General features: G+C 34.7%; 1 protein-coding gene across 1 annotated transcript; it reads left to right on the top strand.

The window, feature by feature from the left end:
* Positions 1 to 1,538: 1,538 nt before the first annotated feature.
* On the top strand, positions 1,539 to 24,974 carry Axo (axotactin). Its single transcript, XM_064036771.1, has 29 exons — positions 1,539 to 1,805; positions 3,294 to 3,428; positions 5,010 to 5,232; positions 5,489 to 5,625; positions 6,911 to 7,062; positions 7,914 to 7,977; positions 8,144 to 8,428; positions 9,991 to 10,097; positions 11,866 to 12,477; positions 13,251 to 13,437; positions 13,927 to 14,193; positions 14,521 to 14,723; positions 15,119 to 15,330; positions 15,709 to 15,926; positions 16,242 to 16,415; positions 16,782 to 17,007; positions 17,281 to 17,528; positions 17,701 to 18,129; positions 18,808 to 19,011; positions 19,423 to 19,640; positions 20,051 to 20,130; positions 20,207 to 20,319; positions 20,744 to 20,947; positions 21,419 to 21,612; positions 21,994 to 22,146; positions 22,501 to 22,617; positions 22,686 to 22,830; positions 23,051 to 23,220; positions 24,803 to 24,974. Exons 2-29 carry the CDS (start codon positions 3,317 to 3,319, stop codon positions 24,944 to 24,946), a joined length of 5,598 nt encoding a protein of 1,865 aa, XP_063892841.1. The 5' UTR covers positions 1,539 to 1,805; positions 3,294 to 3,316; the 3' UTR covers positions 24,947 to 24,974.

Here is a 24,974-nt window from a genome sequence, read left to right as displayed (position 1 = left end):
TATCGATTGATTTATTCGACAATGTTGCCATACCGCTCATACTTAATTATGCTAATAAATCTGATCCAAATACTTAAACGTATACAAACAGTAACCACAACACAACCACCCACAGTTTTAGCCTCTCAATAGTTTTAACGTTAATATATGCATATTAAATGCCTAGCCTAGACTGAAGTAGGTGTCGTGATAACTCGATGCACAGTGGGTGCCACTGACTTGACCATTGCCATTTCGACAGAGGTCAGTCGCATTCCAGCGTTTGCGGATCTATAATATAAAACTGTAGTATGTTTTGAAGTAAATGAGAAGATAATTGTTTAGATATTGAGGATTTCACAGTGTGCTATCCGTGAGGAAACCTACTCTTTGAAGTTTTATGATCTCCCTGTCTTAAGTTGTCAATGTATGTGATCAATGCTTAGGTACTCCATAAGTTCAGTCGAAAGTATCATAGTGAAATAGGAAAATAGTAAATGTTATTTGAGCTGTTAACGTTTCTAAAGCCCTGCTTTTCAGTATCTTATTAACATTAAACCCCAAGTCTCGTTACGCTAAACAAAAAAAAAGGAAAACGTCAACCACTAACCACTAACTTTTGAATTTCGATCAATCATGACCAAACAAACATTTGAACAAATGTTGCTAGACGAAAAAATTGTCACGTATTTTCTTTGTTAACAAATATTACAAGGGTATCGAAATGAAAGCGTTGAAAATTGCTTATAAAACGGAAGAGCGGACAAGAAAGTCGATATCGATAGAAGATAAAGAAACGAATTTGTATTATATTATTAACGATTGCGTTGTATATTATAGAGTTAAGTTCCATGACCGTTTTGCGTATAATTTCTACCTGATCAGTAAAAATCATTTTGAACTCCATAAAGTTACAATGAATTGGAGCTTTCAAAAACCAATTATATAAGTACATTTTACAGCAACACCGGTGATATATATTTTTCTCATACTTATTAAATAATTGTACAAAGCTAGCCAAAAGTCGGATTTTCAATATAGGTGGATTGGATATAAAATTATATTATTCATTTCGATTAACAAGAGGTAAATTAAATTACAGAATGGTGTCGGTTGCACAAAGGTAATTGAGTGCCACCTTAATTAATCACGGTATGCACTGCGCTGCATGCGAGATTGAGTGCAGTTGCATTTTGCAAGCAAAAGTATATTTTATCTCTACTCTAGATATGTCACAGTGTAATCGTTTCGATACCTATCAATATTAATATTTGTAAGTAGACTTATGTAAGTACTTATTCTTTATTTGTTAAATAATTTTCTGAGACTAAAATCATTATCTCTGATATTAAAAATTAACATGTCCTACTCTATAATTTCATACAAATTGTATTTTTTGCATTACTTCACAAAGATTTTAAATTAATACAACCTTTAACTCCATCGAAAGCATTGAAAACATAGATAAAGTGATTTTCAAACTTCGAATCCGCTTATTGAATCTCTCCGCTAACATCCTAAGTCCTGCGTCTGGGAACGCCTGTGACCCACGAGGACAATTTGTCAGTGTTATTACGTGCTGTTAAAGTTTGCGTCAGTAAGTACTCCGCGGTCCAAAGGGGGCGCGTTACCGACGAGCTCCTGGCCGCTTGCGTAAAAAAAAAAGAATTTAAAAAGTGAACGAGTGCGTCTGTGGTGGAAAAAGTTTAAAAATGGAATGCGCGCCATTTTTTATTCGATTTGAATAAAAGTTTTGTTTACGAGTGTTATTTAGAAGTGCAAATGGTTTTAATAGTATTTCTACTGTGATATTTTAAAATAATAGTGTAAGTTTCTTTTCAATATTCTAATGTGTGTGAGTTCTTACTTGGATCGCATGTTACACGCGATAATTATGTAGGGAAAATGTCTAGTGAAGCAATACGATAAATTAAAAAGAACATGCGTTTGCGAGATAAAATTGACTGTGTAAACAAGAATTCCGTGTCCAGTACAGGATTTCCCGCTATATACGCTGACACGTTTACATGATCTTGGATAGTATTAGAATTAAGACATTTCCTTTGAATACTCACTAAGATTTTCTTGAGTATTTTCTACGCCGACATTGCGATCTTTTATTTGCCATATCTACTGAAAATTCTTTCGATGATTTTCTTTTGTTTATAATTTTAGATTTTTGTTTCGCTTTATTGGATTATTTCAAAAGTTCAATCTATACCTATTTTCCTTTTGGATCAAGGTATCAATTTGCTTATCGATTTTCATACGTCTTTTCATTAAATTATTCACTACTATAGAAAATTGTTTCGTTATTTTTTTTTGCACAATATTATAATGAAAGTGGAACATAAAATTTGACAGGTGGAATAAAACTATATTTCGACGGTAAAATATAGAAATTAGGTAAAACAAATTCAGGAGCGTTATCTCCGTCCGTTATAATTATGACAAACCATTAGTTAGGTAACCAATTGCAAATCGCGATATAAATCACAAATCCCCAACCAGTCAACATGTCAAACACAAACCATCTCAAAAACCGATGTGTCAACCCGCTTCTTTAAACAACTGTAGTTACTTGAGCCAATTTAGGCTGACAACTGAATCCAATATAATTTGACCCTTCATCTTTTGTTCAGTTCCTCATTCCTCGTTGTTTTTGTAAATGGTATAGAGTATTGCGGCTCAGGTTACATTGGTAGTATTTTAGCCATCCCACACAAACACTCTGATTCCATATTTCCGCCCAATGCCCTATGCTGTTTCTCTTATATTAAAATAAACCCTATACTTGTGGAAATAGAGATTAATTTACTGTATCTGTAGTAGTTGTTCAAAATCCACTCGAAAATTGATGATGAAGTTTCCTTTTTGGAATACACAAAGCTGAATTAAATTTGGTCTTATCCTCTTATCTTACTTCAATGATATTTTATTTTCAAGGTTTCCTTATAATAATTGTAATGTTGAAATTGACCATGAAAGGCAGATGAATCAGAGGTCAAATCCTTTGTGGAATCAAAATAAATAAATGACAAAATAATATTTAATGCAAGGGTCTTTTGACAGCAACATTAAAAATAGCAACTGTTTTATTTAAAAGTGACAACGAATGAGCCTGGAACTTACGACACAGGGAATCCTAGTGTAAGTTTCAGGAATCAAAACAATTGCTTGTAATTTATACACAATAAATTATTCTTATTCTATTCTTATTCTTATTTATTTTATTAGTTTCCGATAAATCTATGTATGTATACGGGTACAACAGTCTAATATTGAGATCCCTATTATAAACTATATTTTTGCAGATAAATGACCCGTACAGAGCAACATGGCTACACCATCACAAAGAAAAAGGATAAATTTTATCGTTTTATTAATTTTATATGGAACAGCTGATGTTGACTGCAGTCTACCGGTTGATCTCGCTGGGGAGGAAAAAGGTGAGTAACAAGAAATATAAAACACCCCAACGTATCTAACCCCAAAACAAATCTATACTAACATTATAAAGCTAAAGAGTTTGTTTGTTTGTTTGAACGCGCTAATCTCAGGAACTACTGGTCCGATTTGAAAATTTCTTTCAGTGTTAGATAGCCCATTGCTACTTTTTATATTGAAGTAGTTCCCACGGGATGCGGGTGAAACCGCTGGCAGAAGCTAGTAAATATTAAAGAAAGGTCCTAGTGAAAAGAATATATACGTATACCTGTTGCGTTACGATATTTCTTTTATTTTCCAAAATAACTATTTAAACTTTACTGATTTTGCATCCATACCTACATCTTTGACTCATAAATAAATAGATTTTTACCTATATAAGGTACTTAGGTATTCACAAATGGAACATAATTTTTAGGTAATTTCAATAATTGATGTACCTATTAGTGCATTATCAAACCAACCAAACGTTGTTACTAAATAAACTTCACATACTGTATACTACTTCAATAATCGGATAATTATAAGCCAATTACATACCACTTAGCTCTCAACACAATTGCGGGTGATCTTTTAAAAAATATTCGCGATACACTTATTATTGTTGTTGCTTAAATAATTACCAACACTTACGATTTCAGTGTGTCGAATTGAAAGTACTATTATGCCACTATTTCCACATCGATTGAATAATATATTTTTTACCTACTGATCTGAAAACGTATTGCATAGCTCTTGTGCTGAATATTTTGAATGTTTTTGAAAATATTTGCATGTTTTGTATTTCACAAAAATAAATAATTAGAACTGTGTCAGTTTCAGATCTTTTAATAAACATCATATTTTCTCCTGGGTGTTTTAAACTCTATTCAATTGTTATTTTATTAGTACTTATTCAACTTGTCGAACGCTAAACTTATTTTATTTAATGTTCAAACATTATAAAAAACCTAAAAGTAATGGTCAACACAAAACAGATTTGTAGGTACATGATACCAAACGGTACCAATTTAACTAACGACGGATCACTTAGAGTCAAATCTCTATTGATTTTAATTTAGATCCTTGAACCCAGACACTTTATCACGTGATCTAGACACAGCCTAAACACTTTATTGGCTGGACTCAGATACATGGTAACAAGGCTGAATAGAAGTATTATTGAGTCTGAAAATAATATTGAATAGGCTGCAATTTGAGCAACAGTTAGGTCTTTTACAATTTTGGTCTATAAAAGTAACTTGCCGAGTTTATTCTATACCAAAAACGATTTCTAGAAAATATGGAAAAAATATAATTCTGCAAGTCACAGGCAAAATCTAGACATTAGAGGAATACATGGACCGTCTCACGGTGTCGTTACCAGGACCTAAACATACACCAAAAATGTAAAGAATTTACTAGGCTGAATTTTAGGTAGGTATTTACACTCAATGAAGTATGTTGTAGTCATGAATGTTTCATTCAGAAGAATCAAGCAGGCATATGCCCAAAAAATTACCCTTTTTCTGGTATATTCCACCCAGAACCACCCGACAAATAACTGGATAAATAAACATTTTTGCTTACATTTACCATTCCAGTGCTACCTCCAACAACCTTACCACTAACTTCGCCATCATCAAGCGTGACCACAGTCAACATTTCGACTTCAACCTACGTCACAGCGATCCCGCCAATACCGCCGAGCGATAGAGACAGGTTCCTAACCTTCGCGGAGTCGGGACACCATCAGACCTTCATGTTCGCTAAGGATAATACGTTTATACAGCTGGATGGGGATATTATACAGAGGTTTCAATTGAGGTTGGTACTGGTTTTTAACCTTTAATATAGCTCCTGCTAATAACACCTTGATCTCTTCTAACACTTAATGAGACATTCTATATATTCATATTCTTCATTATACTATGGGACAGAACTTGTACGGTTATTTTTACTCTCCTACGTAATCTATTACATTCTTTCCTAGTAATAACTTCTTCTTTCAAGACTCTGTAGATTCTACATTACACACTTCATAGCCTTGAGGTAACACTAACACCGATATTATATGTTACAGATTATGCAGAGAAATATCATTCAAGTTCCGAACACGACTTCCACATGGCTTACTTGTGTATCATAATGTAAAGAATCCAGTATTTAAGATGCAGCCTTATGCTCTATACGTCATCGTGGAAAAGGGTGAATTAAAAGGTAAGAAGAAGGATTTTACGTTAGGAATATCCTTGAAGCACCTCTACCTCTTTTACCTGTTCAGTAATGTACCTAAAAAAAAATCCAAGTTAAAAAGGAAAAAATAACAGGATAATATTAACAAACTTTTCCATTAAAAATTCTTACCTAAATCGAAGGCAATTTGAAACCAACACTATACAGACCATTTGCATGAACGATTTCACATTTGCAACACATAGCATGAATTCTCTAAATTGCATACAGTGCGCTGTGGCTCGTTGACAAGAGCTAATTCAGGGACACAAACGATAAATCTTCGTTGTCGGCGGCGAAGCATTGCCTATCAAGTGCCGCGACATTGAATGTATCATATAGGCTAGACTGTATTTTGGATCTATCTAGTTTGTATCAGATGATCTAAAAAGCTATCTGTATAGTGTTCTATTTTTGGAAGATATTTTTTTATATACCACTATCCAAATAAATGATTACTTCTTCATTTATGGCTTCAGTTACATAAAATAAATGCCATTAAGAATCTCGAGTCCCAAAAAAAAATTTACCTGCCTTCCGATAACACCTCAGTGAAATCGATATGTCTATCTACGAAGCAAGCAGATTAATCAAAAATGAAAAATAGCTACCTTGTTTACTTGTACAAATTCCAATCAAACAGCTATCATCATTTATTATCATTTGCTTCGCAATAATTTCTCATCGTCCATACCTCCGGGATCGTTTCCCAGCCTTCACTTTTTTCTCTAGCGTGTCAAGACTTTCCTATTCAAACGTCCGTCTATCCGTATGTCGTGTTGTCTGTCGATCTGTCTATCTGCCTTACAATATCTTAGTGTTTTGTATTCTCTCAAGTCGGTCACTACGATTGTAGGTACAATTTATTCATACTATTATTCTAGTTTCTAGACTTTCAGATTTAATGGTTATTGGATTAGCAATTTTAAAACAAAAATATGTGTTCTGCCATTATGGTGTCCCTTACATATGTTACTAGTCTGTACCAATGCGATCTAAGGACTCGGTCCTTAGTTCCGAAGAGAGGGCCATTATCTACCACTTGATCCCAGTGCGGGTTGGGGGACGTCACAATCACATTAAGTCGTTTGTTTTATTTCTTCTAGGATATGTCAGTCCCAATTTAATTTATCGTTCCTTTTGATTTGAAGAAGCAATTTGAATTTACGGTGCCTTTGCCATGTCAATATATTTCTTCATTTGTTTTTGAATAGCCGTCATCAAAGTACTGTATTCGAATTTATTTATACTTATGTACAAAAATTTCCAGTGGTCCATGTTTTCGGCAAGCATCTAACTTCAGTAACCGTTGGAAGAGCTTTGAACAGAGACCAATGGCACAGCGTGGTTGTAACTATTGATGTGCATGGAGCAAGGCTTATTGCTAAAGTGGATCATCTTAAAGAAGAAGTCTATTTGAAGGTAAGATATTACTGATCAATATACATAGAAGATATAAGGTAGATTTGGATGGTTTTTAATTATCACCAAAATATAATTAAATACTTAAACCACCGCCAATAATGGAGCCTAATTAATACCATCTACAGATACCCATACAGCCTAATTAATTCTCCAATTAAAGTGGTTGGTTTCCTTTTTCGACGTTATCAACAATATAAGTTCAATAAACGAAATAATCTAAACTAACAACCAAAGTAAAAAGCACACCATTTTACATTTTTGACTTCATGCGTTTACACGAGTAACAATGAATCAAAAGGTGGTGGAATCAGCATACAGATCATAATGTAGCGTAAATTGCCAGAATCAAATAAAGGAAACGGGTCACTTCATAAGCGCGAGTTAACGACCTGCCACAACTTGTGTGTCATGTGTTTAATCCTTATCGGTGGACAAGGACGTTCATATTCAGTTTGACTCATGGTGCTGTACCTAGTAGTAAACTCTGGTTATACAGGAAACACAGCTTCCAGGAATTTATTTAGGTAGGGGAATATAACAGACCTCACCGTCTCCCCGGGAGGTATCAGGCATTTTCCTCAGCTGAAACAAAAAAAAAGTGGAATATAACAGTCATAGATAGAGAATAAAATCATTAGATATACTTTACCAAGTATAAGATTGGAGACCAAAAGTGTGTCATAATTTTGTTATTTTGAATCTTTTACGTTCTGATTCACACTGCATTTCAAATGCAGTGGAGTAGACGTATCACTTTACACTAGGTCGTCGACTTGTGTTATAAGATACTTGTAAAGAGGTCCTCATTTATGTAGCTTAACGTTTATTTCATTATCTTCTTGTTTCAGGGCTTAAGTTTCGACACAAATTACGGAATCACTGCTAATTTGACGTCCGTTATTCTTATCGGAGGTAAGTTAGCATTATGTCAAACAAACCATAATTAAGTTATGCAACTTTTTCCCAAAGCTCATGACTCAAAAATTCGTACATTACTTTACATGTACATTTGCCAAAATTATACAAACCAATCTTATTTTCAATGAAACCCTTGAAACACTGCCTATTATTTTCATAGGTCTTAGTTCCGAAGAAAAACTTCACGGCGTAAAATACATAATAGAATCTTTCGTCGGCTGCATCAGCGATATGGTCCTTTCATCTGGCAAGGCAGCCTCCGACTTGCTACCCATAGTGCCTTTAATTGCTACCAAACATGAGAACGTTAAAGAGGGTTGCATAGATAAGTGCAGGACTATGGAAAACCTTTGCTTTCAAGGCTCCAGGTGTATTAATGAGTATAATGGATACAGATGCGATTGCTTCGGAACTTTGTATGAAGAACATCTGTGTGATGTTTTCAGTGAGTATTTTTACTTCCTATTATCCCTAAGCCGTATGTCGATTTCTTAATTCAGTTTCGTTTTACTTTTAAAGATCTTGACTTACAATGTCTTGTTATACAAATATCTATATATTATATACAAAATCTTTTTAAAACGTTGAATTGGTTTGCAATGTTGTCTTTGCTGCTTTTGATCTCGTACTCATCTTATTTATTTTATTTTATAGTTACCAGTTATATTAATGTGTCTAGCACCCATAAGTGTTTTACCACCTGTTTCGAACTTCCTTTCTCCATTAACGTTGACATTTAAAAACTAATTGGGGTTAATGAAAAAATTTACAACCCTGCACAATTTACTTTTACGAAGTTATTTAGGTTTATTAATCCTTTCAAAAGCAGTTCAATCTCAAGAACTTATTATATAAGTTCGAGTAAAATATAATTAAAAGTTACGCAAGCTTGTTATACATCAGGATTATTATAACTTAATTGAAGATCTACGACGAGATGATTGTTTGCTTTCACAAATCTATCAGTATCTATATCTATTTAGTATTAGGATTGGTGCACTTAAAAGACCAGTACAACTAGGTCTTCAATACTGAGCCAATCAACAATTTTATCCGATATTAGTTTTGATTTTACTACCTCTTTACCATTTAAGACTATCAAAATTATACTCATCGTTTGGTAGATTGAATACTTATCTTTCATTAACTTTCAAAATGTCTAGCCTATCTGTGTCATCTCTTCTTTCCTTTAAACTGTAATCACAAAGTAATTGACCTGTTTCAACAAAGCAATGTTGCTAATTCTAGTATAAACGTTAATACTAGTTTGAAGAACCTGTTTGTAATACTTGAAGTATCTGAACTCTGACCGAATCGCCATTCGTGTCCTTTCGACTTCTGACGTCAGGTATAAGTCGTTACTTTAATGTCGTTGATTATGTTCCTGTTTGATCAGAATTACGCAAATTATACGATTTGCTATGACGCTGTTAACACAGCATGTATTTTCAATTTCTATCTGCAATTTAATATGGCAATTCGAATGCTGCATTGACACAAAGAGTTTAAACAAAGGTTGGAATAATGAGAGGATCTTTGTTGAAGTTTAGAAGTTTTATCACAAAAAAAATCGTTCGTTAAGATAAAATATGTCTATCAATAATAGGTACTCGCGTATTTCATTTTTGTTTCTTCCAGATCATCAAATTCTTAAGCTTTTCTAACGGTTTCTTTTTAATGATTAAGTCTCCTTTCCCATCTTACTCCTTCCTGCTTCCTTCTCATCTATTCCCGTCTCTTTATTTATTAATTTCATACAAATGCCCTCTTTCATCTTATTCACTTCACATTCGTCGAATATACCGAATACAATTCATTTCCAATACGATTAATTTCCATATTCGCTCCTTTTGCTTCCTTCTCATCTATAATAGCCTTCTCCTTATCTAATAATTTCTCAAAAAAATGCCTCTTTCCTGTTATCCACTCCATATAAGTCGAATACCTAATACTTTGAATAAATCTGCAGTACTTAACAATCACACAATCTCGTTGTCACATTTCCAGCGGCGACAGTCCTAACACTCCGCGGGTCGAGCTACGTGTCGTACCGCGTGTACGACTGGAAGGATCGCGTGCACTCCACCAGCACAAGGGTCAGCCTGCACTTTAAGGTAATGTTGTATTAACATAATTTTAGATTTTTCCATGTACGCCTTTTTATGTTGTACGGTGAAAATATTGTATAAAATATTTTTTATGTGCTCGTCTAAAACAACTTTGTCAAGAGGATTTTTTCTGAACTCACAAAACATATCTGAAGAATAATTTTCTGTTAGGATACACAATCCCCAAGTAATTTAAGCTATATTTTATCCGGGGTACGAAACGAAGATCACCTGGGACACGGATGAAACTGCGAGGAACTGCTAGTATTCAATAATATTTCTCATAAAATACAAGAAGACTTCACTTAAACTTTTGCACTGTTTCGTAAATTACGTAACTTGATGTGCAGTCATTGGTGATTGGATACATGCAATAAATAAATCTTCAACCAATGACATTATGAGCTCTTCAATAAATTACATACATGTCATAACAGTTGATGACTCATATTCGAGAGTGTATTTGACCAGATGCAATATAATTTTTACATCACCAAAAAAATGGTAGTTTTAGAACCTTTCAACTGATAATAATATTAACTAAAATGTCATCAGATTCTTTTTTCCTGTGCCTATTTCTGTTTAATTTAGGCAGACACATTCTCTATGTTTCTATTTTTGTTCAGTCTCATCGGAACCCATTAATTTGAATCCGACACTAATTTATCTAAATTAATAAACGCTAGCTTTCGTGTTAATTACTGTCTTAATAGTTCAGGTTTTGACCAAAACATCCTTTTATACATTTCAGTATAATTATATCGATAATGACTATATAGGTACCCTAAAATCTTTCTAAAGTTGAATCTTAATCTTCTTATATTTACTTTTTTAGTTTAATCAATTGTGTTGAACCGACTTTCACTTGAACCGTTTTATGGATCTATGACGTCATGGCTTTGCAATCAACGTTGCAAAATGTTAATGGATATTATTTACAGTTATCATTGAGATTGCTACGGATATATAGTTCATGTATGTATATGCAAAATCTGATACAGTATTGGTTGTCACAACAGATTGTATTACTTACTCAGGTTTATTATGTAACTGTTTTACTTTAGTTTTTATATCTATATGTTGTATTATTGTTATTATATTGTTGATATTTATTGGGAGATCAATATTCAGATAAAAAATATATTTGCAACCTATAATTATGAGGATAACAATTCCGGTTTGTAATATTCTGATCAAATCTCATCACATCAACTATTGATTGTTACTGACAATCAAATAATTATTAAATCCATTGCATTATGTATGTTTTACAAATCTAAATTCAATAGGGTTAAGTAATCGTAAATTATAATAACATTTTGACAGTAACAAATCTTTTTGACAAGATTGCCTAATTTTTCTTAGTTACCTTCTCTGCTTATCCTGTTATCCATCTAAAAAGTATTAACATTTACATCTACGCCAGTCGAGATAAAATAATAATCTTGTTTCTGAACAAAGTAATTCATTACCAGACGCAAATAAATAAAACAAAGATCAAACCACTTAAAGGCGTTTTGCATACGTTTATTTTGGAGCACTGAATTTATAGCCGACATTATTTAAACCACATTTTTGTTCATCCAGTTTTACAATGAAATAGCGATTTTTGCTAAATTGTCGTTGGACACTATTAATCTTTCAAACAAAATTGACATTTCGTACCTCACGCATTGACCGTTACTAAAATTATAAATGCTCTCTTTTTTGGAGCTCCACTTATTCCGTTACATGATACTAATGAATGATACAATTCACCGAATCAATTTCACAGACTAGATTCGACGATTCAGCTCTATTCTACGCCAGCGGACAAATAGACGACAAACACCATTACATAGCCTTATCAATCCACGATGAAAAAGTCGCCATACAAATAGATTTAGGAGACGGACCGGTTGAAGACTATTTAGGGGAGAAAATTAACAACAATATGTGGCACAATCTCACCGTCATACTACAAGACCAGACCATATACGTGTATCTTGATAGCACAACAGAGACTTACGAAGTACCAGGAAACGCTCGTTACTTGTGCATTGATCCAGAAATCTACATATGCGGCGGTCCGGATTTACACAAAATGAAAGGATTGAAGTCGTTCAACAATTTCGCTGGCAACTTGAAATACGTTTATTACAATGACGTGTCAATTTTGTACGAGTTGAAGCAAAATAACCCTAAAGTCCACTACATAGGGGTGCTTGATCCTGAGTTTGAGGACATAGACATTGAGGTGATTCCGATTACGTATCCTTTCGCGACGTCCCATATTTGGTGGCCGCTGAATCAGAGCCACACTGTCAATTTAAAGTTTGATTTTAAAACCAGCAAGAATATGGCCGTATTGGCTTACAGTCAGACATCAACACAAGGTTACTGGGAGGTAAGTTTAATTATACCTAACACAACAAACAAGTTTCTGTTTTTTATGCTAATTAGATTACACTTAATTGCATTTTGAGTATGTTGTTTCACAATTAATAAGGCACCTGCTTAAATATTAATTTGATACGGTGTTTGGAGGCACCTTACCTAGTTATTTGTTACTAATTCAATAAAGCATTAATTATAACGAAAACAAATATTTCCTAATGACAAAGTATTATTCAGTTTTAACGGCACAATTATAAAATTCCCAAAAGTAACAATTTTACCTGATTATTTAACTTTTTAATTACAACACAAGAAAACAAGATACGAATTTAATTGAAAATAAATGCAAATCCAGTCTAGACTTCTGTGTCAGGTTGCAACAACGAAATTTACCCAATCTGCTTGCGAATTACTTCACCGGCTTATTGATAACGAGCTCGTTTTGGCAACCACTCTGTAGCTCTTGAACTTTAACTTAATTTCCAGATCAAAGAACAAGGTTTCTAAAAATCATTCAAGAAACCAATTAATTATAATACTTGCAACAAACGATTTTCTGTGATCCATGTGGTATTAGATAACATACATATCGACACACTCCTACAGTCGCGCCTATTATAGATGAAATATATTTAACAACAAAGAAATATCGATCTTGAAATTATTTGAAGTCCATAAAAGTCTCAATAATAATTGAATCCTTGAAGAATGATATGAATACAAATGTAAATGATAGTTAGGTATTTGTAGCATCTTCCATTAACCAATCACTTGACAATGCAGGTAAGGATGGTGAAAGAAGAGATAAGATTCGAGTTAGTATCAGACGTTGGCAAAAACGTGACCTCTGTCAATTTGAAATCCGTGAAGTTCAATGTAAGCAATGATTGGCACAACGTCGAGTTGGATTACAGGAAAGGAAGGATCAAAATGACGGTGGATCATCATAATAAGCACGTACAGATGTTTGGTGAGTTTGCTTTTGTTTCAAGTTTGCAAAGGAATAAAGAAATGATACACAAAGATCTACTGAGATATAAGATGATTAATGTTTACATGGAAGTATTACCTACTTACTGGGGTTTGGACAGCTTGAAACATTAAATCTTGCTAATAAGAACAACAATCTCACATACTTATTTGTCAAAATTATAATTTTGACTCATGCAACTATATTTTGTCGCTATAGGAACAGAAAGTTCACGGTTAATCGTGTCCAAAATTTGCTTTCACCATTTTTGTTTCACTGGTCTTTTTTGTGATTAGATTTTTTACTTCACCACCTAGAAACACTAATCAAATAAAAAACAAAAACATTTTTGAACTGTTCAAAATTTTCATTAATTTTTCGGTAGCTAATGAACCATTAAGACCCCAAATTCGCATGCAAGCCATTAAAAGAGCGATACCGTTATATCCATATTTCCAAAACAGAAAGCTAATCAACCAATTTTCTCAGGTCTAGATTTCGAGCTACAAGACAAAATCGTTATAGGCAGTGGACTGAAATCAGCTAACTTAGGTCTAATTGGATGCATGAGGAACATAAGGATTAATGGCATGCTAATTGAACCGAGACTCGTGATAATGACTGAGCGAGTGGTCGGTGAAGTGGCTATAGACGACTGTAGATATGTAGACCCTTGTACCAGACCCAATACTTGTGAACATGGAGGAATATGTTCGGTTAGAGAGGATCGGGTCATTTGCAATTGTGATAATACTGGTAAGTACACTTTTAATAATAGGAAAGATTAAAGTAAAAACACAAGCTTTGTTCAGGAATGAAACATTTGCAGTACCCTTACCATGAACAAACACAAATATATTTACTTAGTCATTAATTACGATTGGTTATGAATGATGTTAATCTTAAGCACCTGCTAAAGTTAAGGCAACATTGAGCAAGTCAAGCTTTTGCTCTTGCGCAAATCAAAGGCGAATTTGATTTTTTAATCCTCATTCGCTACTGATTAATAACTGTAGCTTCTCGAATATAACAAACTACTAAAACCGTTACTCATTTGTTTTAACTTAATATATTTTATTCAAGGTTACATAGGTGAAAACTGTCACTTTGCGACTTTCCGCAAGACCTGTGAAGAGCTAGCGCTACTTGGCTACACAAGAAATGACGTCTATCTCATAGACATCGATGGCAACGGCAAGTTCCCTCCCGCCCATGTCAAATGCGAGTTCCAGATCGAAGCCGATTCTTCTACCACTGTTGTTGAACATAATCTGCCTAGTCAAGTCGTAAGTTTAATGCGTCTTACCATATCTAAGGTCTATAAACTTCCAGTTCATAATTGAGCGTTCATAATTTCTATTTGATTGGTAACCAGTTTTAACTTTTCAGATTTCTTCTCAAAACTCTAAAAACAATCTTCTTTCTAATTTACTTATGCATGTGCATGGGCCATGAATGATTCTAAAACTGTCTAGCAGATTGCAAGAATATAAATAAAGTGATCCAGTCTCTTGATATATGCGAAAAGTGTATGTATATTTTGTACATTCCTCTGCTTTATTCATAATCATTTCGAATATTTGTTATTTCCATCCTTAACCTTATATGTATTTTTATCACTTAACATACTTTTTTCTTTCTCTTCATAAAAAAATTCATTAATATTTTTTGCTACCTTCAGGATGTTCGCTCCGCATCAGGCAATGACTTCAGCTTCAACATCAAGTACAGGGAGTTCACAGCAGAAATGCTACAGGAGCTAATCTCCCACTCGTTGTACTGTCGGCAGTACATCAAGTATGACTGTATGAAGGCGCCTTTGGAGTTGCACAGCGCTACCTGGTTCATTTCGTCGTCTAATAACACTGTGGATTTCTTGGGGAATGTGAAAAGGTAATGTTTTAGTTTTTACTTTCCATGTTATGTCTTTTTTGACATCACCATCATCATCTCGCGAGCCTTTTTTCCCATCTATGTTGGGGTCGGCTTCCAGTCGAACCGGATATGTCTCTTTTATCTCGCATCAATTATATTATTAGACATAGAGAATAAATTAATTAAGGTTTTGATATTTTTTGTAGAGACTCAGAAAAAATAAATGCGGTTAGTTACTCAGCACAGAATTACTGTTTTGAAGAATCATTAGTCCTTTTTCAGTCAAGATGTTATTGTTAATCGAAGAGTCTTGACCCTTCAATATACGATAGATATAATATAATATGAAAAAAGCAATTTTTGAAAATTCTTCAACAATTTATTTTTTCTTTGCAGAGGCTACTGCCCATGTGGTGTCAACGCAACTTGCGTCAACGCCACCAAGTCTTGCAACTGTGACTCAAACGAGGATGGCAAATGGCACAGCGATGAAGGCACCTTTGTAGAACCCACCAGCTTGGGCATTACTGACATGTTCTTCTTACAGCAGAAGGATTTGCCGGAAGACGCTCAAGGAAGAATTACTTTAGGACCCCTTGAGTGTGTTGAGACAAGTGAGTTTTATATAGTTAATGATGAAATGCATTATCTAATGATTCTATATCTAGTAGCTTTAGTCCATCTACATCTAATTGATTATATAAATAATTAAATTATGAAAATAAATAATTTCCCCCAAAACTTACTATCTTATATCGCACAGTGTTTGAAGGAGAAAAAAGTATCAAACATACTGCAACTATTATGTCAAACGAGAGTATCAAGATGATGATGGTCTTGACGTTGGTGGATGTAAAATTATGATTAATGTTAAGAAAATATTCCTTTCCGTCTTTTAATCCTCCAAATACATAATGTCCTCCTTTCAGATACCCAGCGCTATGTAGTAACATTCACGACATCACAGTCCTACATCGAAGTGCCCGGCTGGAGGAAGGGAGATATCGCCTTCAGTTTCAGAACTACTGGCACCAGCGCCATATTGCTGTTCCAACCTCCGATCAGACCTAACTACCCATCTTTTATGGTTGCCTTGACTAGTGGTAAGTATGATTCCTTTATAAATAAGTTTCCTGACCCTGATCTTTGAAATATTTCGGGAAAAACTATTTCTTCATATTTCCATAACTGATAGGGAAGTAGTAAGAAGTAAAACACAGAGAATACCTATAAATACATATACAGATAGAAACAGTTAATAAAACGCTCGTGAACACAAGTTCGATCACATGAATTACCTTCTATGAATAAAATTCTTACATGACAACTGTGATCTTACGAAAACCAAATCCCATTTTTCCCAAAATTTTGACCACATTTTTGGAACTCATATCTCACCAGCGCAAAGCTGATTTAGGAATCTGATAATCTTCTCAATTATCAAACCAAGTTTTTTTTTTCTCAAACAGAACATGAGCTAACCTTCAACTTTACCCTCAACACTGGTACTACCAGAAAGCTGGTGATTAACTCCAAACGTAAGCTGAACGGAGGCGAATGGCACAAGATATGGATCGATTACAACTTCTACCATGTCCGGTTCATGCTTAATACTGAGTATCAGATGCTGAATCTGTTGTTGGAAGAAGAATTTGGACCTTTTGAGGGTTCTATGTTTATTGGCGGGGCTACTGCGTAAGTATTTTCTATTTTTTTTTTCTTAGATTCTTTATTACAGCTCTTATTTTCGACAGGTATGAGAAATTCTCTAAAGGTAAACGATCTACTCTCAAAACGCCAGTATTTTTATTAAATAATCTCAGTTTGCCTTCTTATATACTTATGATAGGTAGTCAGACTTCCGTTTCTTTTTTTCCCTGGCTTATTCTGTTTCCTTTCTTGTTAACCGAAATGAAACTTTCAATAATGTGTGTATTTGTATTCTAATTAACTGTAAAACAATTTCAGAGAACATCTAAAAAAATCTGCCGTCAACCAAGGACTGATCGGGTGCTTCCGAGGCTTAGTCGTTAACGGTGAAATTCTGGACATCTACAGCTACATGTCGGTCCATCTGTCAGAGATTATCAAAGACTGTAAGCCGTCGTGTGTGCCTAATCCTTGTCAGAACAAAGCTATTTGTAAAGAGCTTTGGTCGAGCTATGAGTGTATCTGTAAGAATCCGTGGGCACATTTGGGCACACATTGTGAAGAAAGTAAGTAAAACGAGAATAATAATTTTATATTTTAACATAGTTCAAAAAAGGGCTAATGCAAAAGTAGGTGTGAAACTGTAAATCTTGATAAAATTATCTCAAAACAAATTACAATTCAATCCAATTCTTGAATTTATTAGGGAATTCTTAATAAGTAATATTGAATTTTCAGACATAAACGAAAAAGCTCTAACATTCCAAACAAAAGAAGCTTACTTAAAGAAGAACTATCTAGTAGACAACGCAACAGATGCAGAAAAACATCGATTGAAGAAAATGATGACAGAAAACGTACTGATGAACCTAAGAACTTACGATGATAATGCTTTAGTTCTATATGCAAACGACAATCTAAATAATTTCATACATCTCTTCATACATAACGGAACAGAAATAATCTACCTATTCAATGATGAAAATGAAATCATACAAATGAATGTAACTTATGCTAAAATCAATCAAGGAGAAAGTGTTCAGATCGCTATCATTAGAACTGAGAATTCAACAACTTTGCATGTTAATGAAAATAATGCCACTATTGATAGGACTGCTAAACTGTTGAGTAAATATACTAATAAGCCTTGGAGTAATCCTGAAATGGGTAAGTTAAGTGTTCTATGTCTTATCAATAGTATGCAGATATTATAAAGTAAAAACGCCGTCCGTATTGCAGATACTCGTGCTGGAATATCTAAATTGTGTTCTAGCTTTTTCTTCTGATTAATGGGAAAACTTTTAAATAACGTTACTTAATAATAACAAGCAGTTTTTGTCATTGCCAAATACCCTAACATTTCTACAACATTTTGTAGGCTAAGTTATTTCTAGTTCTGAAAACCACATTATTTATCTGAACTTTAAACTTTTCATGATGCATACCAATATTGTCTGGGCTGTAAAATATGGTTCTCTTTTGGAACAACTTTTATATTCTAACTAAAGTGACAAGGTTTTAGCATTCAAATATATATCTACTGAAAAATATTAAAGACACGGGTTTTCCTGCCATCTATTTGCCCGTTGACTGTGGTTTGTACAGCTATCAGGCAGATCCGTGGAATGGCAGATATCTTACGTGTATAGCAGGCTTATTTTCTTAAGTCTAATGGTACATTCCTATAACCTAAACTACACTTTGATTTGCGTTTAGAGATTGATTTTGACTTGACCTCCATGTACACAGATCATGTATGACCCAATGCGGGGTTCCGTTACCTAACGTCATGTTTTTGTGTCCATTTCTCCTACCTATGTCAAGTGTTAAATGTGTTATTTCCAGAGGTGATCCTCCCACAAAGGCCGCCCGCCCCTCCCATGGACTACTTCCAGATGAACCTGGGCGGGTTCGACCGCTACTCTCTGAACCTTGCACCCCGCGCCACACAGCTGCCGCAGGGCGGATACGTCGGCTGTGTCAGAGGGTTCAAGATCGCTGACCATGTCGTCGACCTATCTAGGAAGGCTTTGCAGAATATTGATCAAGGTAACACAGGTGTATCTATTAATTCCTTTATTTTTCAGTATAATTTACATTCTCGCTAAAATGGCTAGAAAGAACGTTACTTGTGAGATGACGGCAGACAGAAGAAAATGGAAGAAGAAAACATGCTGCATAGACCCCAAAAACCCCCTTAAAATTGGTATGCGGTCAGGAGGATGATGATAATGATATAATCACCATTCTGGAGTTTAATAATGATTTTAAGTTCGCCATGTACTTTTTATGCAACATTTTACCATCAGATAAAAGTTAATACATACCATAGGCAGATAATGATGACGATGCTCAAACAATATACCAAGGCCAATATGCTCAACAATATTTTAATTTAATATTCCAAAATTCCAATGTTCCTAGGGGTCCAAACTAATACTTTTTTTTTGTACCTTCCAGACCTCACAGGGGTCCTACCAGAATGCAACATGAAGTGTGATTCCGAACCGTGTAAGAACGGTGGCATTTGTACCGAAGACTTTACCAACCAAGAGAGTAGTTGTGATTGTGAGCTCACCAGCTATTTTGGCGAATATTGTGTCGAGGAAAAGGGGGCGGATTTCAATGGAGAGAGCATTTTGCAAAGGAAGTTTCTTCTATCTGGACCTGTTTTCAAGGTATTTAAGATTTTATATAAGAAATTGTTATTTATTTCTGCTGCGGAGGAATTAAGAATTAAAGGTTTTTGTTACTAACACGATGGATCGCCGATGACAAATTAAATAATTTGAGTTTGAATTTGAAAACGGCTTAAAATAGCATCCTGGCTTTTTGGGATATCATAGAATACTTTTTTTCTAATAGATTATACTTAAAACCTCCTTACTACTTTTCCTTTACTACTTAAAACCTCCTATTTTGTTAATTTGTACCCAGAAGCTGTTGGTGTTCCTTTCATAAATAAAAAAAATAAAATAAAAAATAATAATCATAGAAGGCGAATACCAGTCGTAGGCTTATTTTGGGTGGCAACTGACTGATAACATATTAACATAAATCGTTGTAAATATGTGATTTTCTTTCACAGGTCAAAATAAAATTAGCATTTTCGAGCAATGATCTGCGCCAGAAGAATACAGTTCTGTTATTGGTTCAAACAGAAAATAAGTACGTATTGTCTTCTCTACAAATCTTATAGATTCATGCTTTTGAACTGAAAATCTTTCTAATGTTCTCATTTTAGGCGCAGTTACTACTTGTTAGTAGCAATAACTCAGGACGGTTACTTGAAGTTTGAAGAAAATCGAGAAGAAGAAGCGTACGGTGCTGAAGTGAAAAACAGAAACTTCCTAAACGGTAAGAAACATCATGTGAATGTGTCTTTATTTCCTTATTTGTTTAGTCATGGTGCATCTAAATCACGTTGCTGATAATCGGGAAATATCTCGGATTTCCAATTTTTCAATGATCTTTCCTTTATTTTTAACAATGTTTTCCTTAACCTACTTTTTTCGAGTTCCGGTACTTTTCCTTTAGAGTGCCTCTTGTTTTCTTATATCCTTACTAATATTATACATGCGAAAGTACCTAACTCTGGCTGTATATCTGCACGGTCAGATTTCACGCCAAAACTACTGAAGGTAGTCTAGAGCCCGGGAAAGAACATAAGCTACTATTTATCCGGATGCGGGAAGTTCCTTCGGAACACGGGTAGAACCACTGGTAACAGCTAGTTGATAGTTAATGTCACCTTTAATAAAGACGTTTATTTATAATCAAGGTGCCCGCCACACAATATACTACACTCGAACCAATCAAGAAGCAAAACTCCTAATAGACAGAATAGAAGTTCCTCTAGAAAAGGTTCCTCCACAAATCGTATGGGATGTCTTCGATCAGGGGTCCAATGAGGTCCAAGTCGGAGGCCTTAACACCACGGACCCCAGACTTAAGATCTATAAGGGGTATAACGGATGTTTGTCCAGTAAGTATGTTTTACTGTGTGTCATGCTACGTAGGCAATTTATATTATTTCATAATGTTTTAATGATTATGCTAAATTAAAAAACAAACAATTTGATAAAAATCTGTACCTATTCTTATTTTTGCATCGTCATCTATTGTATTGCCATAACGTTATTTAATTTATTACTAGTTTACTACTGAGGCATCTGTTTCTGAATTCAACCAAATCCAAGAATCTTCCCAAAACTTTTTAATCCCAGATTTCATGCTAAAGAAATTCATTTTGTACCTATACTTATACGACCGCTGATCATGTCATCAACGTACAATTAATTATGTCTACATATATCCATGACAACTTGTGTATTGGGAATAATTAACTGACTTTGACGAAATACCTTTTTTTCCATAACAGACATGTTTTTTTTTTATTTTACATAGATATTTGTATGTAACCTTAATCACGTAAGAAAACGCTTTTTCTTTCTAGATATCCTAGTAGAAATAAACGAATACGAGATGAAGCCTCTAGAGGAGTACATGTTGTTCACTCGGCTGAACTCTGCGGAAGTGAACGCGGTCAATGCTCAGGGCGTCAGATCTGCTCAATGTTCCGCTGACTTCGATGAAGCTTGGCCTGATCAGACCCAGTTAGCGGCGGCACATAATGGCAGCTTTCTTATTGTGAGTATTATTGACGGTTTTACCTATCCTTATGAACTTATGGGTAATGCATGAGCTAAATTAGGGGTTATTATAACAGAATATGGGTTATTCCAGTAATATAGCCATTGATGGTAACTCTGAATGAAGATGGCATTGTTTTAAAAAATACTTAAGGATAACAACTCAACTTAAGGACTTTATTTGATCGACAATCTACTGAATCTAGGTTCTTTGTATGAATAGAAATCAACAACCACAGCCTAGCACTGATTGAACGTACGGATTAGCTGCTCAGTACCCAGACAATCTTGTTCCAAAAAAATCCACTATAAGGCCAAAGCCAAACTTTGGAGTTACTAACGTATTTCTGTCATAATGTAAGATAACTTTTATTCCCAGAGTGTAGACAAGACCTGGGTGGAAGACCCGCCGTCCCGCAACCCGTACGACTCGCTCTACCAACAACCAGATACCGAAGAGGATAATACTGATAACTTCTTCATAGCCCTCATCTGTGTATTCCTATTGGGGCTATGTTACTGCGGGTATCATGTAAGTCTAATCTCTATCTGTTTGTTCTGTTCTTATAACATTCAATAGCTACCTCTAAGCAACGGCATCCATGGGTACTATGACCTTTTTCGGGATGGGATTGACCCCTCCCTCTGTATGTGAAGTAGGAAGGATTGTTAGATTAGAACCGACGACTTTACTGAGTACAACCCATCTTTGTGCAGTAAAAAGGGTATGAACCGTTACGAATATGTTTTAAAATGATAAGAAGAAAAGATTGAAGAATTATGATTTGGGCATTCATGAAGCTCATGCAACCACAACTTTCAGCCCAACTGAATAGGACCTGGCTGTATTATTTAAAATACTAATTGAACCAACTTTATATCACAGATGTGGAGAACACACAAAGCTTACAAGCTAAGCTTGGAGAAACAGACAGATGAAAACATAATGCGGAGTAAGGAGCATGCGACTAAACTACAGGAACCAACCATATCATTCTTACAGGTAAAAAACTATAACCTGAAACTTATAGAACTTATAGAGCCTGCCACTTTATACACTTTATATTTCAGTTGAACAAAGACCCGTTATCTGATGAACCAATTGCGGATGGTGAGAAAAAACCCAATGGAGTTACTATTGATACAGTTCCAGTCGTTATAGTTGAGATACCAAGCGAAGGTAGTATTAGCAGGAAAGGCAGTTTGCGGTATCGAGGTAAGTATAGCTTACTATTTTTTACACCAGATATCTTGCAACTAATATTATAAAGATGAAAGATTGTATGTACTTTTTGATCTTGATTGGATTTATGGATATTTGTTCCCCTTTCACGCAAAAACTACCGAATGGATTTTTATGAAACTTGTCAGTACGGCTAGTACTTGCAAAATCCCAAAAAACTGATTTTTAATTATCTTATTTTCGTTCTTTCTAGATATGCTGGAAAAAGAGAAGGTTTGGGAAACGCTTGAGGAAAAAGACGAGATTCTAATGTCAGAAAGTGACACTGACGATGATAAAAACCAAGTGAATGGCGATGATCGTGAGGCCAACTGTGGAGATCCTGACACTGATGAAGAGACTACCACGTCTTCTGATGAAGAGGTTTGTGATTCATATATTGTAGGCACCTTCTTAGATACCACTTTGTCCCTAGTTGGGGAAACTTGGAAATGTTGAAACAGAGGTAGATAAACTTAAAGCCAGTGTAAGAGCTAATTAAACTTCATCATAAGACACAGTTTACTAACATAATCAAAATATGAACTACCTATTTGATTGTAACTGGTCCTCGCGTGGCCATGGTAGCAAAATAGTTTACCTATAAATACAGTCTCAATAGAACGTTAAATAAAAAAAAAACCGGCCAAGTGCGAGTCGGACTCGTGCACGAAGGGTTCCGTAAATTACAGTTAAATCAACCTATCTCAAAAACTATAAGAGATACTTTGATCAAACCAAAAATCGTTGAAAGAGTTAATTAGCATGCATCACCTCTATTTTTTTTAGAATTTTATACCCCGTAGTTATAAAAATAGAGGGGGGGGGACATACTTTTTACGACTTTGAGAGCTGATATCTCAAAAACCGTTCACTTTAAGAAAAATGTTTTTTAGAAAACTTTATATCATTTTAAAAGACCTTTCCATTGATACCCCACACGGGTATGTACATCGAAAAAAAAAATTTCATCCCTCAGTTACATGTATGGGGGGCCCCACCCCCAATTCTTTTTTTTACTATTTAGTGTCATATTTTTGTAGCGGTTCATACAACACATATTCCCATCAAATTTCATCACTGTAGTACTTATAGTTTCCGAGTAAATCGGCTGTGACAGACGGACAGACGGACAGACGGACAGACGGACATGACGAAACTATAAGGGTTCCGTTTTTGCCATTTTGGCTACGGAACCCTAAAAAACTTTAATTAATAACTTCAGTACAGTAGCAAACAGGGTATCAAAGGAGATTGGGCAAGAATGTATGAAGTTTGGTCCAAATGTCCACCACGAACGAGACCTATATAATTAAATAGTCCACTTAATTTAGAGTAACTTTTACTAAGAAAGTAAAAAAAAACAATGCCGAAAAAAAGTTAAAGCCAAAACTGTATTCTTAATTTTCGGTAGTTTTTGTATGTTATCGTTATTATTTTTTATTTTATTCCACTAAGATTTCCGCATTTTATCTAAAACTAAGATGAGTAACACACATTTGCATATAAATAGCCCATATTTTTTTGCCCGATGGATGTACGAATCACTAGCCAATTGAGGCGCCAGAAGTGCTTGAATATACTCAGTGGTTCCTGGATCTAAGAAAGTTGGATGTAACTGGTGGTGTCTTCTCTCTTATAATGAACAATTCTATTTTGTCAGAAGTAACAGAAAGTACGAAAATCTAATCGTAATTGAAAAATTGAAATTGAAAAAATCTATAAAATGTTTTATTTGATTTTGCTATAACTTTTTTCTGGCATTATATTTTTTTTTACTCTCATAACAAAAAATGTTCTACATTTAACGGGCTATCTAGCCATATAGGTCTCGTTCGTGGTGGAAATTTGGACCGGAATCGCCCATTGTCCTTTAACTTCAGAAATGCATTCATAACTAAGGTGCTCAACAGTGCACATCCATATTAAAAGGCAATAATGAGAACGTTGTCCATTATTTTTTCAGAATAATACTCTCCCAGAGCATCATGTGAATGGTCGAAAGGACTCCAACAAGGAAGGGCCTCCCACACAAACCAATTTGACGACGCAGCTTCCCTATAAGATAGATGAAGACGACACTAGCGAGCTTCTTACATCTTCTGCTTAGAATCTATCAAATAAATGTTTTGTATCGA

Source organism: Helicoverpa armigera, chromosome 11 (assembly GCF_030705265.1).
Source record: "Helicoverpa armigera isolate CAAS_96S chromosome 11, ASM3070526v1, whole genome shotgun sequence".
In the NCBI taxonomy this organism is placed as follows: domain Eukaryota; kingdom Metazoa; phylum Arthropoda; class Insecta; order Lepidoptera; family Noctuidae; genus Helicoverpa; species Helicoverpa armigera.
Note: the sequence above shows the minus strand (reverse complement) of the source record. Positions and strands in the feature narration are given on the sequence as shown.